The 19419-nt window shown below is 35.6% G+C and overlaps 1 protein-coding gene across 1 annotated transcript in view; it reads left to right on the forward strand.

Moving 5' to 3' along the window:
• Positions 1-19419, forward strand: part of nmnat2 (nicotinamide nucleotide adenylyltransferase 2) — a 26303-nt gene continuing 6884 nt past the window's right edge. Inside the window, 9 exon segments of the mRNA NM_001102773.1 lie at positions 1-238; positions 10749-10837; positions 11983-12050; positions 12597-12675; positions 13864-13990; positions 14549-14629; positions 16746-16790; positions 16892-16968; positions 18237-18338. Of these exon segments, the coding sequence (NP_001096243.1) occupies positions 154-238; positions 10749-10837; positions 11983-12050; positions 12597-12675; positions 13864-13990; positions 14549-14629; positions 16746-16790; positions 16892-16968; positions 18237-18338 (753 nt within the window). The 5' untranslated portion in view covers positions 1-153.

Here is a 19419-nt window from a genome sequence, read left to right on the forward strand (position 1 = left end):
CCTTTCTCTGCAGAGGCAAAAAGCATCCACCCACTTAGAGAAATCTCTTATCCAAACACTACATATAGACTGTCCCCTGACCGTAGACTGCCCCCCACCCACTCCTCATCCATCCACCCACCCACATTTCTCCTCTCCTTGGTACCTACCAGCATGGCTGAGACTACTAAGACCCATGTTATACTGCTGGCCTGCGGCAGCTTCAATCCTATCACAAAAGGACATATTCAGATGTTTGGTAAGTGTCTTTCTTTAATGAAAACCTGTCTGAAACCTGTCATTACATTTGATGTCTTTTTTCCCATTTCATATAAATATATATTGACCCCACTTCTATCTATCTGTTTCATATTTGTGCATCCACCCATCTTGATCTTTCATCATCTCTATTCTTCCTTTAATGCCTCACTTGTTTTCCTTGTAGTCTTGCTTATTATATTTTTTCTTGTTGCGTCTGCCTTGCTGGCATTGCTCCATGATGGAGGATGCAGAGTCAACAGATCCCATGAAACCGCATGCTGTAAAGAAGGGTCAACACAGAATTGAAAGGAAACAGTTTTTTTATGTCCCCAGTATAGGGATACAAATCACTTCTTTTTTTCCAGGAGGAATAGATGTGAATGTCAGTAAATTGCCTTCAGCAATTAAATAGTTAAAAAGGCAATGCCACAAGGGGAAGTGTTAACAACCTTTGCAGGTCTCCAGGCAGCAAGAGGATAAAGGAAGCAATTCTGAGCATTGATGAATGTATGCATCATCACAGATGATAACAAAGAGATCCTTTGCCATGGTTATCATTTGGGTGAAGCATGGGGTGGGTGTATGCCTGCCTCTTATTAGCTGGGATGTCTAGGAATACAATCTATGCATTGTATACAGTAAATGTGTGAGGTATATATCTTTGACAAACTAAAATCACAAATGTAAAATTAGCAGCATCTGGTAGGCTACAGATTATTTTACAAACTCAAATATCAATCTGCCAATTCCACATGCTGAAATCACTAATTCATTCACCCAGGATAAAACATGTGGCTATTTAAATTTTTACATCTCTTGGCACAAATTTTGGTTATATTCTATCTTGTCAAGGGCTTCTGCAGCAGCTGTAGACAGTACTTCACCAATGTTTTGTACTGTGCTTTTATTTTCCCAAATCATAAGAACCTTATCACACAAACAGAGTTTTTGCTTCTAGATTCAAGATATTATAAGGTTAATATTACATGTTACTTTTTTCAGGAAAAGTTATGGTGTCATAATGGGATATCATGTGGGTGTTATCTAAAATACAAGTGGAATGGTGGTAATTCTTCATTGTGTTTGGCTATAAAGGAAATATTGTGCAAAAAATATGTTATGCTGTTGGGATTTCTTAGGAAAAGCAGAAAAAAGCTAAAGGACGAAAGCACCCAAAGGGCCTATTATAATATATTTTCTTCTAAAAAAAATAATTGTGATGTTGTTCATATATTATTAAATACTTATTTACTAGCATTACTATATTTAGCCTTTCTGTGTCCATAATTCAATATTTGTTATTGAGAATTATAGGCCATGAGCTAAGAGTCTTAATGCTTTCTTTATATATATATATATATATATATATATATATATATATATATATATATATATATATATATATATATACTCAGATATATGTTACCATTCGTTATACAATATAGGAAATAATGTACACCTTATTAAAGTAACTGTTCACTGTAAAAATGAAACTAGGCTGTGCAAAATAATTCAGTTAGTTTTTGATTCTCACCTGTGTGCTCACAAACTAACTGAACAGTTATGTCCCATGTGGCTCCCCCTGACTGATGACTATGAGGTTAGAGAGCTGAAAGGAGGTAGTAGTGTTCCTCCAGCCTTTATAGATTGCATTTTTGGCTAGCTAACTATATTAGAAACATTGATTATTTTACATGGCCAATCTATTTACCCAGTTTTATTTTTACACTGAACTGTTCCTTTAAATATAAGGATATTATAAGTCATTAAGAAGTTCCATGACCTTATTAAGCGCAATTTATAATGATATGATTTAGAGGATATTCCTTGCTCTTGCGTATTACAGGTATGGGACCTGTTATCCAGAATGCTCCATAACTTAAGTCTGCTAAAAATCATTTAATTATTTAAAAAAACCAATAGGATTGTTTTGGCACCAATAATAATTAATTATATCTTAGTTGGGATAAAGTACAAGCTACTGCTTTTTAATTACAGAGAAAATGGAAATAATTTGTAAAAATGATGTAAGAATTACTTGCTTATAATGGAGTCTATGAGAGATAGCCTTTCCTTAATTTGGAACTTTATGGATAACGGGTTTCCGGATAAGGGATCCCATACCTGGGAAAACGGGCTGAGCTATCCTGTCTTCAGTTTTATGTTCGTTTGCTTTATTCTTGTCTTAAGTTAGGTTTGCTTTCTTTAATTACTGTGTCAACATTTTGGAACTTTGCAAACATTGTATAATATAAAGACAAGACACCTTTGAATTATTTTCATTTCCTGTAAATTTTTACTTTGTTACATTAGAAACCACTTTAGAACCCCACTATTATCTTACTCATCTGTACAAACTGAAAATAACAAAGACTGAAATTTGATTTATGGAAAGCACCACCATTCAGTTCCATGGCTATTTCTGACATCGCCTGTGCAAACATTTTTCAGGTGACAGTTGCCTGGAAAAGCAAGCTCCAGGTTTCTGCAGGTTTCACGTGAAAAAAAACACCCATAGACTCCAATGGCGTACATTAGATTTTGGGATGATGCAAAATTTGCCTTTAATAACAGTGTCTACAAAATAGGGCTTGCCTGCTTGCAGCGATTGTGGATTCCAAAAAAAGAAGGAAACACGATTTAAATAATTTCCATAGTGTAAGTAAGGGTTATTTTGCTTGACTAACACAATAACAGAATTAATTCAAAATTATTTTTTAGGGTGACATGTTTAATTTGTTAAATGAGCATCAGTAATAGCTAGCTAGCTTTCTAGCTATCTGGTTTTTCTAGATATGAAAACTTTCTTTTGTTAGAAAAAGCCTTACAGTAAATCATGGGACTTGTGGTCTTTCTCTCTATACAAATGATGAACATGTACATTATTGAGTCCATTTTAATCAAATAATTCTAACTTTTTAAAATTATCTCATTTTTTCCGTAATAATAAATCAGTACCTTGTACTTGAAGGTAACTAAGTTAGCATAAATTTATATTGGTGGCAATACAAAACTATTGGGTTTATTTAATATTTAAATCCATTAAGATCCATATTAAGGAAAAACTACTTTCCTGAAAACCCCAGGTCCCAAGCTTCTGGATAATAGACCCCATACCTGTAATAATAATAGAATTAAAATACATTATTAAAAGTAACCACAGAGTTCCATACCTTGTATGTAACTACTTAGTGATTGCCTTGCAGTTTGAAATGCCTCACTTTCTCTGGAAAAAAGTACTGTCCTTTGTAATCCAACTGTAATTTGTTGGACTGATTCAGCCTATCCTACACAAAGTTCTCTGTAATTTGGGATTTGCAACTTTTAAACCAAATGTAAACACTTAATAATGGGGAAGTGCAAAAGTTTCTTAGCTACATAGTTAATTTGGGTTGAAATAAGACATAGGTCCATCAAGTTCAATCCTTTTAAATAATACCTAGTGCATATAAATACTGGATATATATATATATATACCCATACATATACAGAAATATCTGTACACACACATATATAAACTATATATAACAATAAATATACAAAACTCACTGTAGATCTTAAGATTACAATAGCTTTTGATAGTATGCTTGTTCAAGAAATCATCCAAACCGCTCTTAAAAGCATTAGTAGTAGATGCCAGCACAACATCACCCAGCACAGCATTCTGCAACTTCCCTGTCCTCACTATGAAGAACCACCTGCACTGTCTAAGGGTGAAGACACACACAGCTACTTTGTAGTAACTACTTGTCACTGCTACTAAACACCAGAAAATAACCTGCCATAGACAATACTGAGAATTGCCTCTGCTAAAACACACATAGAGACTATTATGAGTATTATCATCAGTATTATGATCAGCACTGTCTACATCTGTAGCCATGACAAGTAGCTGATACTGGTAGCTACGTGTGTCTTCACCCTAAAGGGGTGGCCTCTGTTTCTTTGATGTTTTCTATGAGAAAAAAGATCCCCCAATATCTGTCTATAATGTTCTCTTATGTACTTATAAAGAATAAAAAACAACTCCTAACTTGACAGGTTTCCATCATAGTTTAATACTGTCTTTCCTTTTACAAAACTAGTTGCAGTATTTGCACTCTTTTCAGCTCATTAATATGATTCTTAAAGACTTAGGACAGTTCATACTCAAGGATCTACAAAGAGTAAAATTATGCTTCCTCAAGTTAAAGCCATATGCACAATTTATTGGTTAGCATGTGATAATGTTGAGGGAGATGGGCATTTCATAATTTGGAGCTTTCTGGATAACGGGTTTCCAGATAAGGGATCCCATACCTGTATATCACATTGATTTTTATTTCTTGAAAGGCATAGTTTATATAGCCATATTGGCTGGTAGACAATCACCCTTCTCTTTTCTTGTACAGCCTTTGGGGTATAAGTGGGTTTAAGAAAGAAGAGCACAAAATGTAACAAGGCTAACAATTTTATCTGGGAAGGCAAAGAAATTCTTGGTTTTCCAAGAGTTTTCAAGATACTTTCTACATTATTTCCTTGCTATCAAACCAATCCTATCTCCTATAATTCACTATACTATATGTTTTCTGTATAGATTACTTTACACTGTTGCATTATATTTGAGAACACATATGCTAGCCAGTATGTATTTCATTAATCCATTTATCAGATTGGTTCATGTTATATAAGCAAGAATTGCATAGCAACCTTGGCTCAAAATAAGGGCACTTGGATATAGTTTTATATTACCTATCTCTACTGAGTGTCAGAAGGTAAAAAATGTTATGCAGAAAGGATAATAGCCTTAGTAAAATGTACTACATGTTAAATTAAATTTGTAGAATATTCCTTTATTATTTTGCCTGTCCTTAACAAGCAAGGTTTTGGTAGTGAATGGTTTCCTTTGCTGACTAATGCATTTTGTAGCTGAACTGTCAATCACAACCAGGCTTTGTCATTTTCTGATCAATTAAATTATGCACTTTATTGACTCTGAAAGCTGATTGATAGCTCTGGTTACTTAGAGGTTGTGTTGCACCTGGAAGAATTTGTGTTAGGCATGTGACATTCTCTATCTTCCAAAGTAATAAAGTCATAATTCAGCAATTGAATTAATTGCCACATTAGTCCGAGTGTTGCAGGGGTGCATTGTCTGTGATTTATAGAGAGCATCTTTATATGTGGTCTGAAAGTTGTGGATAATGCATGTGAATGTTCTACTACTGTATCCCCTGTAGTCATTTTCTACCTGGAGCCAAATATTCATCTTACTTGGGAAGACTTAAGTAAAGCAAAAACAAACTAATCTAAAATTATTTTCTAGACGTTCAGTGGGTTCAGTCCATGTCATTGACAGGACTTGTGGAGCTTGGTATTTTGATTTTGCCAATACCCCAGGGAGGAGGGGAAGATAGCAAGGTTGTTATATCAAGCTAGTAATAAATCACAAGATACTAATGCTGGCTAAGTGCCAGGAAATCAATGATTCAATATCTTACTCCTTGAAGCAGGTGTTTTGCTGTAGTAGTACGTAAACAATCAGATCTTTCCCTTCCCCCAACTTGGCATTGCAAGATACTAATGTAGAGGGAGCACTGCTGAATGCATTATTAGAACTCCCTTCCTCTCTGGCAGCCATTTCCCATTCTGATAAACGACAAACAGCTACCTTATTCTTTCTTAATAAGTGGATGTATATCATGAACATGGAAGTCAGCATTCCTGAGCCAAAAATGAGTGTGCCATAGGGTAGACATTACCCATTCAACAGAAAAGAAAGCAGGGAAGGACATATTATTAACTATGGTTTTCCCTAAAGAAACCACCCACCCAGCTATTACCTATCCTACCTATACCTATAACCTGGAAAAGATTATATGTATAGACTAGAGTGCTAGTGCTTTCCAAGTTGCAGTCGAAAGACTGCTAGGAAAAAAGTTTCTTTTGATTGTGGTACAGGTATGGGATCCCTTATCTGGAAACCCGTTATCCAGAAAGCTCTGAATTATTGGAAGTCCGTCTCCCATAGACTCCATTTTAATCAAATAATTCAGAATTTTAAAACGGATTTCCATTTTCTCTGTAGTAATAAAACAGTACCTTGTAATTGCTCCCAACTAAGATATAAATAATCCTTATTGGAGGCAAAACAACCCTATTGGGTTTATTTAGTGTTTTATCAATTTTTTTGTAGATTTAGGGTATGGATATCCAAATTACAGAAAGACCCCTTATCCGGAATACCCTTGGTCCCGAGCATTCTGGATAACAGGTCCTATACCTGTATTTCTAGTTCCTTCTGATCTAGTATTTGTTGTATATTGCCACCCCACCCACAAAATGTATATTGATCACCTATTATATATATATATTATATATATATTGCTATTCTGGAATGCATTAGAGAAACAAACTGATTAATGGCTTTATTGACACAACACTAGCAGAACAATAACTAACATAGTGGTTGATTTTGCATTTACAATACTAAAAAACAATCAGGCAAACAGAGCAGATTTGTAGTGGGGTCTGAGTAGAAATCTATTTCTAAAAGTTTTTACTAAATTTCTACATGCTGATTGCTAAATCCATTAGTTCCATGGGGGTAGGGCTTCAATATATTCCCCTCTGTCCTGCCAGTGCCTTTGTGCTGGTGGTATGTAGCAAACACTGCAACCATTTATATAATTTGGAGATTCAGTGTGACAGCATGAAATCGTTTTGAAAGCTTTTGTCCCTGCACGGAAGTGGACAGGAACCCTTGAAATGTTTACATGCTGTTCCATTGAAGCTCTAAATAAACAAACTGGTCGCAGGGGTAGTACAATTTTTCCTTTACGCCAGGGTTACATCTGGGCCAAGGCAACACCCTGGGCATCATCCAGTTTAAGAGCAATAAAAGTTGATTAAAAATCAAATAAATCTGGTGAGATTTCAGACTAACTCTGAATTGTTCTGAATGCCTGTGTCCTGTGAGTATAACATGAAATATCTGTGTTTTATGTATTATATTATTAATATATTATAGGGGTTGGAAGCGTGCTGATGCCAATTTCATATCTAGATTAGCTCTAGATTTGTGTTAATTTAACAGAGAAATTTTATAACAGCATTGTCAAGTGATGTAGTGATATTTTCATTTGTTACATCTGCTCATAGAGATGTAAGTAATATAAATGCAGTATATACATTCAGCTTAGTTTTTAATAGGTTGAATCTACAGCCAGGAAACAAATGAGTTAATAGGACAGATTAGCCAGATTATATATATATATATGTAGTATGACATGAAATATGTCATGCTATCAGATTCTTTTGGTATTAATAAGTAATGAGAATAGAGTTGCACTCTGCTGTGGAGGAGAATGTACAGCAAGCCCTGGTCATCATTTATTAATTACTAAAAATTGGTATAGTATCATATGTCATTCACAAAGACAGAAATAGAAAATAACCCTAGATACTTTAGATGAACAATTTCATTGCCAGAGAATCTGAAGAGAAGGCCTAGGATTGTGACCACTTTTAAATATTGGGCTTATGTTAGTTTCTCTTTAATCTATTGGTACCACACCAAATGAGAGGGATTTTAAGAAAATAGTTGCCTGGCCCTAAAATGTAATTAATCTCACTATTTAGTTGTGGGTGTATGTGGTCCTGAAGCCTTGACAATTACCTTGCTTAAATATCTGTGTACAATGTTTGCGTAAGATCACAGACAGTAAGATCTTAGGCTTCTGTAGTTCCTGTGACACTCTATAGTATATACTGTACCACAGAAATCAATTTTGGTTTGAATCATACAGCATGTTAAAACTGTTGAGTTTAGTAAGAAAGCATACAAAGCCAAAAGAACAGGACAATAATTTATCCTCTCCAAACACATTCCAATTAGTAATTTTCACTTCGCCGAAAATTTTGCTAATCTTTCAAAAGATTTTCAAAAAAAAAATTGTTGTGCGCTTCATTTTTTTGGCACATGCAACAAATGTCGCATACAACTTTATCTTTATTATGATTTTTATTGATTTAAAAATATAAAGAAAACAAGGTAACAAGTAAAGAGTCGGCTAGAATAAGCATTACAAGAATCTGTATCATATAGTATGTATCTGATCAATTATACAATCGTATAAAAGAAGGAAAGGAATTAGGGAGGGATGGGGGGGGGGGCAAAAAGAAGTGGGAAGAAAGAAAAGGGGAAAGGAGGGATATCTTTCCAGTACATTAAGATATCGATTGTTTATAAAAGCCTGATTCTTTAAAAGAAAGCAAGTGAAACCATGTAGTACTGTAAGTGTTATATTCTTCTGGTGAAGAAAGAGTTAATTCTTCGAATTTATGTATTTCCTCTATTTTTTTATACCAGTCTTGCAATGTTGGAGTTACGGATTGTTTCCATCTTAGTGGTATTAATATTTTTGCCGCATTCAACAAGTACGGATCTAGTGACTTTATAAAAGTAGAAAGCGTTTTTTCCATATGGAATAACAAAACGTATTCTGGGTCATTTGGTAATTCAAGGTTTATAATACGGTATTTTGCTTGTCTAACACTCTCCCAAAAAGGCTGAATAAGTGGCCATGTCCAAAATATATGTAGAAATTATCCTTTTTCGTTGTTACACCTCCAGTACATATCGCTAGTATATTTATAGATAAGTTTAATTTGGAGGGGGTGTAGTACCGTATTGTGGCTATCTTATAATTTGTTTCTTGAAATCTACAGCCTCTAGAGCTCTTAAGTAATTTATTCATTAAATTGCCAAGTTGTTCTTCTTGGAGTTGGATACCTGTGTCTCTGGACCATGATTCTAGAAACGTGTGTTTAGTGAATGTGACTGTCGTAATAGTTTGTATATTTGTGAGATAGTGGACCTAGGAGGGAGTGTTATGGCACAAAGAGTTTCAAACGAGGACAGAGGCCTGCCTAAAGTGGATGGACCCCCTAAGCTCTGGGCATATCTCAGATGGCCAATTTTCGAGAACAGTTTAACTGTCTGGATCTTGTGTTTATCTATGAATTCTCCATTGTTAATAAAATGAATACGTTTTAGGTTGTCCTCTATTAACCAGTGTGAAAAATAATTTGGCTGTTGTCCAACGGGAAAGGCTGGGTTGTTTATTAGTGGCAGGAGGGGAGATGGGAATAGCGTGAGTTTGTATTTTAAGCAACATTTATCCCAGATCGAAAGAGTGTGTGTAACATGACTTTTTTGTCGCCTGTTCACAAAATGGAGAAATGTGGAAATTTGCCACGAATCCATGCCTGCGAAATAATTTTGCCCATCACTAATTCCAATTCTAGTTTACTATTCTAATTATTATTTCAGGAAAAATATAAACTATAGTTAATTCCCCCAATGCGAGCAAATATAATGTATGTATTTGTATCCAAACAAAGTATAATACTAAGTAAAGCAGCTGAATGTTGAAAAGAGATGATGACGTTGTGTGACTATTATCACATTATGCCATTTAGAGTTAATTAAAAAAATAAATCCTCTGACTTTTTAAAAGTAGTAGTTGACAAAATATTCTTATAATGGTATTGCTGCAAACCGAACTCCAGACAATAATAACACTTATAACACCTAGCCCTATCAGTATTTTTAAGAGCTATGACATATGGGTGCCCACAATTTTTGTAGTTCCACATTGCCTGCTATGGCAATAGTCTGGTGCTCATGCATAGGTTTAGAAACATGCCAATTTCCAAAAAAACAATCTCTGAACAAATGTATTTAACATTCTGGGTTTCCTTCTCGCATTTATGGGTTTTCTCCTGAGTGAACTTTCCGTGGTCTGATGAACTCACTGATATTATCTGTCCATTTAGACCACTGGCCAATCAGATAACAGACAAAATAGCCAACAATATCAGGGTGAAGACACATGGAGCTACTAGTAGCAGCTACTTAAACAGACAATGCTAATCATTTACTGATAATTGTCATTCACTGATACTTGTAGTAGCTCAGTGTGTCTTCAAGGGTCAACTTGCCTCTAGATGTCCCTCTGGCACACCAAGAACTTGACTTACTGGTTCTAACATCGAGTCAGGGAATACATCGTAAGATGTAAGATGTGACTTCATTGCATTTTGATTGCTGATCTCTGGGTCATTTTATGCACAGATTCATCTAATAAATAACTTGACAGTTTAAGCTTCCACAAACATTGCTAGTTTTCTGTACTAGGTTTTCTAAATAGCTGTCAACAAAAATATGCTTATAAAGAGTGTTTGGTGGTAGAAAAAGGCTGCCAGGTCTTGACTGCAGTTTCTTGTGTTTGACATGAGAGGCTTGAGTGTTGCTTACTGGGAGCTATCCATGGTGCTGATCTTTAGAGAAGAGCTTGGCAGGTCATTACTGATTTTTTGTTTTTCATGCTGGAGATTTGGAGCACATAGAAAGTCTGACATTTCATGTCTTTCAGCAGTAGTATTTCTTAATCAATCTGTCGTGCAGATGTAAATGATCCTGTATTTGATTTGATTTTCATTTATGTTCCAAATTTTTGTTACAGAGAGAGCTCGGGACTATCTGCACAAGACTGGAAAGTTCATTGTGATTGGGGGAATCATTTCCCCTGTTCATGACTCATATGGGAAGCAGGTAAATCTTTGACTTAAATGGTTCAGAATGTCATTTAAATGTTTGTCCATAGTAAAGGTGTAAGGGTTATATTGATGGATTCAGGGCAACCCTTCCCCTAAACTGGTGCTCCAAGTTCTCTGCCCCTGATTCAAAAGTTCACATCCCCATCCTGTGCAAACACCTCAAATTGCTATTGGAAGCCCCACAACCAACCGATCCAGCATCATAAAGAAATATCTGGTTTGTTAAGTGCAGACTCTTCTTTTATTTGCTATAATAATTTTCAACATGTGTTTAGCATTGCTGAGCAGAAATGATATCCACTACTTATTCAATATTTATGTTTAAGATATCTGGGAAATGTTTTTTGTTTTATAGATTGCTATTCTGCATAAGAAGTGTAATATATATCCTACCAAGGTGTGATATGGTAATGGTAATAAAATACACTGGATGAGCTTTTCTGGATGGGGGTAATTTTTGTATAATGGGATTTTTATTCTACTTCCAAATTATATCTTAAATAAGCACTGTAACTCATTCATAACCTTTACAATTTTGAGTACTTATGTGCACACTCATATACAGAAACAAAAGGATTTATGACATTTCTGTATCAGCTGTCCCTGCCCCCTGTGCTTGTGTATTCCCTTTCTGCTTTTCCCTCATCTTCTCCTCCTCCAAATGCACTGATTGATTTTCTTTGACTACACGGTTCTCAAGCCAGCTTACCTCTCAGTACAACTGCCCCTTATGAACCCAGTCCTTGTAAAAAGCTGTTGCAGCTTAATGGTCTCCCTATTTTTTACAAAAAAACAAAACCCATTTAACCAACAGTTAAAAAAAGGAAACCCATTATAAATGTTGAATTTTTCAAAATTTAAATAGACCTTAGGCAAGAAAACACTGCAAATATTATCCCTTAATAAAAGAGCAAAAATGCATACAAAATATATTTCTGACTAATTATTGTGACATTTACTAAAATGTATTTATTGACTGCGGCCGCACATTCTACTACACCCTGCGCTTACACTGATATATTGGGAATAGTAAACCCATATAGTAATCTACCTTCAAAGTGTTCTTTATAACATTTAGTTGTCATCTTGTTTTTATCTTTATTTCCTTCCTTATTTTGCATCTCTGTTTCTGTTTTCTAGGGTCTGGTTTCAAGTCGACACCGTCTTAACATGTGTCAGCTGGCTGTGCAAAATTCAGACTGGATAAGGTATACTGGCATTCAGCTGATCATAGTGTTTTGCATATTATATTCCATAATAACAAGTCAAGAGTTATAGTGATAGTACAACAAGAAATGTTAACAACTTTATTATATGGATGTGAATTAGCCAAGAATTTATAAGCCAAGAATTAAACATCAGGAGTGTAGGGGGGCCACTGGCATTCACAAATCTAATGACTACAGTTAGTTTCAGGTTCTGTGATATTTGTGGCAGAATGCTTAGCTGTATAGAAACCAAGACAGGACTTCACAGGATCTGATACTGCATAAATCAACAAGCATGATATAAAATTGCCTGCGCAGTAACACGTGGGAGTGTTTCATCCTGAGGCTGCTTCCTGCTTTCATCATTGCTGACCTTATGCATAATGCAAAACAGTTTCTGCACGGATACATTATGGGTTATAAATACATCAACATTTATCACTGGAAAATTAAATTTTACAAATGTAGTAAAATTAAAGGACTCGACTCACAGGCCTTTTCCGTGTATAGAGGATGTATGCTTTAACAAGTATAATCTGTTTACAGGGTGGACCCCTGGGAGTGCTATCAGGATACATGGCAGACAACATGTAGCGTCTTGGAACACCACCGAGACCTGATGAAGGTGAGCCCTACAAACAACTACTTGCACTAAATATTGCAAAACCTATATTACTTTCCAGCACAAAAATTTGCAGTCTAGGTGCTGCCATCGTTGATAATTACTGCTCTTATTTCAAAATAAGAAACAACACATACCTATAGCTAGATATTTATAATTAAGGATAAAATTATAGTGATTTGCCTTTATAAGAGAAGCACAAAAGCACCTGTTTTTCTAGTAACTGGGGGACAACATGCTAAGAACACATTATACTTTATTTCCTATGTGACATTGTGTCAATATTTTTTTTAATTAAAAGAAGTGTTTGGTTTTATACTGGAGATTGTATTTTCAGTGTAAAGTTTTCTCTGTTCTGCTAAAGCCATAAATGAGAAGTACTTGCATATATATATCTTTATATGTTCAGTCAAATTATAAATCATTTGTATAATCTTGTATACAAATAATCAAGAATAGAGCATACCATAGTTATTTGTGAGGGTTGGGGCTGTGGATGATTATATAAAATGTAATACAAACAAGGTAAATGGTCCTGTTTCATTTACAGTTTGAACACTACACAGAAATATGTATTCAGAGAGAGGAAAGGAAATCTGGCCAAAGCTAATATTAGGTTCCTGTAAAAGGCTCTGTAAATAACTGCATGCAATTTGCTGCCATTACTTTTTATTATCATGGGCTCGATTTTAGTTTGATGTGACAATGAGCGTTTCTACATTTACATTATCTGACACAGTGAATTCTTCTTTAAGTATCTAATAGATCCTTTTAAAAGAGCATGTCAGATGTATTCTGATTATTGCACACCACTTGCTGTGAGTCTGTGCTCCACTTTTTTATTCCTAGCTTGTCCACCACTGTACCCTGTGCAATTAAATTTTTTACACAATATATTCCTAAATTACTCTAATTGTTGTTGAGCCAGTCTGACAAAACATACATTTTTGGCATCTGTAGAGTTGTGCTGTCAGCTTTTATGTGTTATTTTATGTGTTATTTCTTAATGTGTTATCTTATGTGTTATTTCTTCTTTTGTTAGACGGTCAGCAATGAGATGGCAAAGTAATCTACCCTTACTCAATAATTTTTGTTATAGCTTTATCCATTACTTTTTCTTAAGTATGTATTTAGATCTATATTTAGAATGTTTTTAAACGTTCAAAATATGTATTCTTTTTATTTTTACAGAGAGTCACTGGATGCATTCTCTCTAATGTGAACACACCCTCTGTCACACCTGTGATTGGCCAGTCCCTTAACCAATCAACACAACCTGTCTACCAGAACAGCAACCTCAGCAACAAGCCTACTGCTGGCAAGTACAAAAGAGTGTTAGTGCACAGCACTAAGTAGCTCAGAATTGTGCTCCATAGTGCTCATTTAGTAAGAAATTGTGGCCATGTCCTTACTTTGCTCTTGCGCTGGACTAAAAAACCTAGCATGAGGTGCATAATGTAGTATGGTGGGCACAGGGCAATCCTCCACCCTGGCTCTGGGCAGGTGGTAAGGTCAGGCCTTCTTAGCACCATGTGTCCGTTGGTGCTCTATAGCCTGTGTATCTAAACAACATGAAAGTAGGATGGGGATGCCAAAGTGCTTCCACTGGTCTGTCCCTCTGGGACAGTAACTGTGCTGTATTCATGGGAAGAGCACAGGGATCTGCACCCCCAGTGTAGGGCATATGTGTATTAATAATTGACAGCTTTCAAACTTTCAAAGCAATCTACACATGGAATTTATTTTTGTTCAGAGTAGGTGTGGATAACTAGTGACCATCTTGGATGCAAGACATTATATTGCTCCTTGTAGCTAAAACATTTGTATAATACATATATATATATTTTTTTTTTTTTGATTACTTTCCCTCTTTTAGTGAGAATCCTGGGAAAAGTTGGAGAGGGACTAAGCCGTATGTGTTGTGTCCGTCCAAACTTACAGCGTGTCACCTTTGTGGGTAAGTAATACATTTATTTTATATATAAACTAGTAGTGCTGTGTGATTTCTTATAGGGTCTCTTGCTGCTACAGTTGGTGAAAATGTAATCAATTTAATTAATTCCTAAGCCAATTCATAGGGGCACATTTACTAACCCACGAACGGGCCGAATGCGTCCGATTGCGTTTTTTTCGTAATGATCGGTAATTTTGCGATTTTTTCCGGCGTCTTTACGATTTTTGCGAAAAAACGCGAGTTTTTCGTACCCATTACGAATGTTGCGCAAAGTCGTGATTTTTTCGTAGCGTTAAAACTTGCGCGAAACGTTGCGCCTTTTAAGTTTTAACGCTACGAAAAAGGCGCGACTTTGCACGCAAGTGTTAACGCTACTAAAAAAATTGCGACTTTGCGCAACTTTCGTAATGGCTACGAAAAACTCGCGTTTTTTCGCAAAAATCGTAAAGATGCCGAAAAAATCGCAAAAAATACGAAAAAAATCGCAAAATTACCGAAAAAGTCGCAAAATGTTCGTTTCCAATCGGAATTTTTCCAATTCGGATTCGAAATCGTGTCTTAGTAAATCAGCCCCATAGTCTTATGAGATTCATTAGTGTTGGTATACTTATTGTACATTGTGTGTGTATATACATATATTTTTTCTTTTGTATCAAGTCCCTGTGTGCAGTACTCTTTCTAAAATAAATATATATATATATATAATCAAAAATACAGATGCACACCAGGTATTTTAGTAAGAAAAACACTTAGCTTTTAATTAGCATCCTTAAAAAGAAAACAGGTCGACGTTTCGGTCCCTATCTCAAACCTTTCTCAAGACACAGTTTTCAGTTAAAAACAATAAATATATACATATTTAAAAGCAAAGACTCACCAATCATTGTGCAACATCCTCCTAGGTTGTGACATCAGCAGACCCTAATATATATATATATATACACATACATACACACACATTTTTATTTATATATTTACTGATACATCTGGTAAAGAAAATCATTTTTCATTGCATTTGTGTCCACCAGTGCTTTACCAAACAGAAAACTGTTTATTCACACGCAACTATCATTTTCTGGAATTATGATCTAGATGCATTCTGACAGTCCTCCTCATTGCTCCTCTGACAGCAACTTACAACAGAACATGAACAGTAATTTGGACAGGCAACATTGCGTCAGATATAATTTTCTGGGCCGATTCATTTTTAGAGCTTGTCAGCAGCTTGGAATCTGTACCACATTTGCATAAAGTTTCAGTAATTTGTATATAAAATAGTTGTAAGTGAGGAAATTATGAAAACCACAAAATACTATAGATATTAACAATGGTACTTAAAGGTGATTAAAGGCCTGCTTACAAATTAAAGTATGTATAAACTGCTTCTCTGAGCGCTTATGTTTTTTCTCCAATTTTAGACCATTGTTTTCTTTCATCACCTGTAGCCATTGAGGATCACTGCAGGTTAAGAGTGTCAGAATTAAATTACTTACGTAGAAAACTTCTTTAACTCACTTGTGCTTTCTGGCATTTAATTTTTTCCTGCAGAATTTCTTTCCTGCGTGAAAAAAAAATCAGTGGTGGAATATGCTAGTTTAAGTGCTCATTTGTTTTTCTGATATCAAATTTCAACCCAGCCCTGGTGGTAGCAAATGCCCCATATACCATATAGTGCCTGTTCAGGTATGCATATCTAAGGATCTTTCATTGCCTTTGCCAAATAGGATGCAAATATAAACTCAATGTCAGTGCTTGAGCAGGTCGGCATGAAGAGTTAATCTATGTTTCCAAAAGAGGTCTCTGTGTTAGGCTCCATTTGAACCAAGCCAATACAATACTGCCAGTAACCCGTTCACCTTTTGCTTCCACAGTCTGGTTAAAGACCCTATTAAAATGTTATATCTAATGCATAGAGCAGTGTAATAACCTGGAAAGGCTACACTGGCTACAGAAGTGTATGAGAGTATTCCCCCACTGGATTCTCTGCCCTGTTTAATGATTAGAAACTAAAGTAGTGTTTCTATTGTCTGCCTGCCAAGAACAAATATATTTTTAATAACATGCAATGCAAGTTTTGCCATACCTAGTTGTTAATGTATTCTATTTTTTAATCTTGCAGATGAGAATGCCAACTTGGGAACAGTGATGCGATATGAGGAAATAGGTACGCCCAAATACATTTCAGTATATAGAAGTTTTTATTTCTTTGGATGACTATATATATATATATATTTATTCGCTGTTTCTGTGATCTTTTCTACTCAGAGCTGCGAATCTTGCTCCTGTGCGGCAGTGACCTGCTTGAATCATTTTGTATCCCTGGCCTGTGGAATGAATCAGATGTAAGTATTCATTTTCATGACTACTGAAACCTTCCTTTCTGCCTTCTCTCATGAAATGTATTTGGTAGGATTTTGGTGAATATTATGTCATACTTTCAGGGTCAGTTCCAGCATAGAGCATATAGGAGTGATTCAGTGGTTAAATCAATGGACTCTGAGGCAGTATTTGATTCCTGCCCAAGATCATGGTAGTCCTGTATGATTCTGAGGTCTAAGTTTAAGAAACGTAAGAACTTGCCTCTGCAATGCTGTGCCGTACCACATTTAGGGGCCTATTTATTAAAGTATGACAGGTACGAAATACAAAAAATTTGTATTTGTTCGGACTGTGCGTATATTTTGCGACTTTTTCGTATATTTGCGCAACTTTTTCGTACTTTATGAAAAAATTTGTGCGACAAAATCGTATTGTTGCGCCGAGTACGAAAGTTTTGGATTCATTCAAGCTTCGGTATCATGACTTTCCTTGGGTCAGGTTGGAGCTGCAGACATTGAGTCCTATGGGAGACATCCAAAATCATACACAGAAGGATCACAGAAGTCAGAAAGGTTTTCATGCCATTTCTGATTGTTCGGATGCGAAAATTTCGTGACTTTCGGATCGCCAATACGATATTATCTAATCCAAATTTTACCCAATTCGGGATTCGAACTCGTACTTTGATGAATCAGCCCCTTAGGGGTGTATTTATTAACATTGGAGACAAACATCACCGGTGATGTTGCCCATAGCAACCAATTAGAACTTGTAGATGACCTTCAAATCTAATTGTTTATTGGTTGCAATGATATGATCCTAAAGCTCAATCACTAAGGGTAAGGTCACATGTAGCTGATATCTGCTTACTAACGTGAGATTTGGAGTTGGCTGCATGCACCTGCACCCGGGCGGATTCAATGTTTCCAAGTGCAGGCACAACAAAAAAATTTTTTAAAGTTGGCAGTTTGACCAATATTCATTCCTTAAACCTTACCTCTTTCCCTGGCCATTGCTGACATATGTGACTATACATACTGGATATCATACATGCCAGCAACTTGTTTTTGGGTGCACACGAGGAAATGATTTTATGATAACAAATATGAAGATTCTTTAAAGGCATGTCTTGTGCCCTGCCAACACCAATGCATAACCTTTCCACCTTGCAGTACACTTGGGGTATTTGTCCTTTGTTAGCTACTAGTGTTGTTCTTAAATCTGTCGTGTATATATATAAATGGAATAAAGATAAAGTGAAATAAATAAAAATGCTAAAACTTTCTTGTAGATGGAAGTAATTGTGGGAGATTTTGGAATTGTGGTTGTGCCACGTGATAGCGTAGAACCAGAGCAAATCATCAATCACTCATCATTGCTCCGTAAATACAAGGTATGTTCCAAATGCATTAGTCAAGCTAGACAATAAGTGCTAGCACATTGTGCTAAGGGCCTAATATGCATATTTTGTGTGTATAACAGTGGTAGTTTTGTTGTATCATAGACTAGACAACTTTGTTGTAGTGAAACAGCAATTAATGATTTAAATCAACAGTAAAGTATAGATGTGTGCCAAATTTTATCTCTTTTCATGTGTAGTTACGGTCCTTAGCATCACGTCCAACATCTACATAGAGTATTTACTAGTAAAGATTAATGAAACAGCTCAGTATTGCATACAGTTAAATATTTAACAGGAACAAACCAGCCTACGTAAATGGATTAAAGGGGGAGTAAAATAATCCACACAAATAGCTGAGTTATAGGTCAAGTGAACTATGTCATGCAACTTGGTTATTAAGTTAAGGTATATAGGTATAGGACCCATTATCCAGAATGCTCGGGACCAAGGGCATTCCGAATAAGGGGTCTTTCTGTAATTTGGATCTCCATACCTTAAGTCTACTAAAAAATCAATAAAACATTAATTAAACCCAATATGATTATTTTGCCTCCAATAAGGATTAATTATATCTTAGTTGGGATCAATTACAAGGTACTGTACTAGAGAGAAAAAGGGAATCCGTTTTAAAATTCTGAATTATTTGATTAAAAAGGAGTCTATGGGAGATGGCCTTTCCGTAATTCGGAGCTTTCTGGATAACGGGTTTCCGGATAAGAGATCCCATACCGGTACAATTAATTTCTGAGTATAAGAAGCAGTTCATAAAGACCAGTGTAAGAATATGCAGTTTCTGTACGCAGCTTATTGGTCTCCTGAGGAGAGTGAAATATTTCATAAAATGTTGCAAATTATGTCAAACAGTTCACTTTTCCCTGTTGTTTTATAAACTCCCTTCTCACCAGTTCTTTATTTCTGCCCTGAATTTATACCAAACCCCCTTATCTTTTCTTTTTTCTTTTTTACTGTGTGTTCTTCTTAATTTTCCTGCTCCCCTTGCTACCCTTAAAGCTCCTTTCTGTCTTGCTGCTCTTCTTCTTTCCCTGCACCATACCCTTTGGTTTTAACAGAC

This window comes from Xenopus tropicalis, chromosome 4 (assembly GCF_000004195.4).
Source record: "Xenopus tropicalis strain Nigerian chromosome 4, UCB_Xtro_10.0, whole genome shotgun sequence".
Taxonomy (NCBI): Eukaryota; Metazoa; Chordata; class Amphibia; order Anura; family Pipidae; genus Xenopus; species Xenopus tropicalis.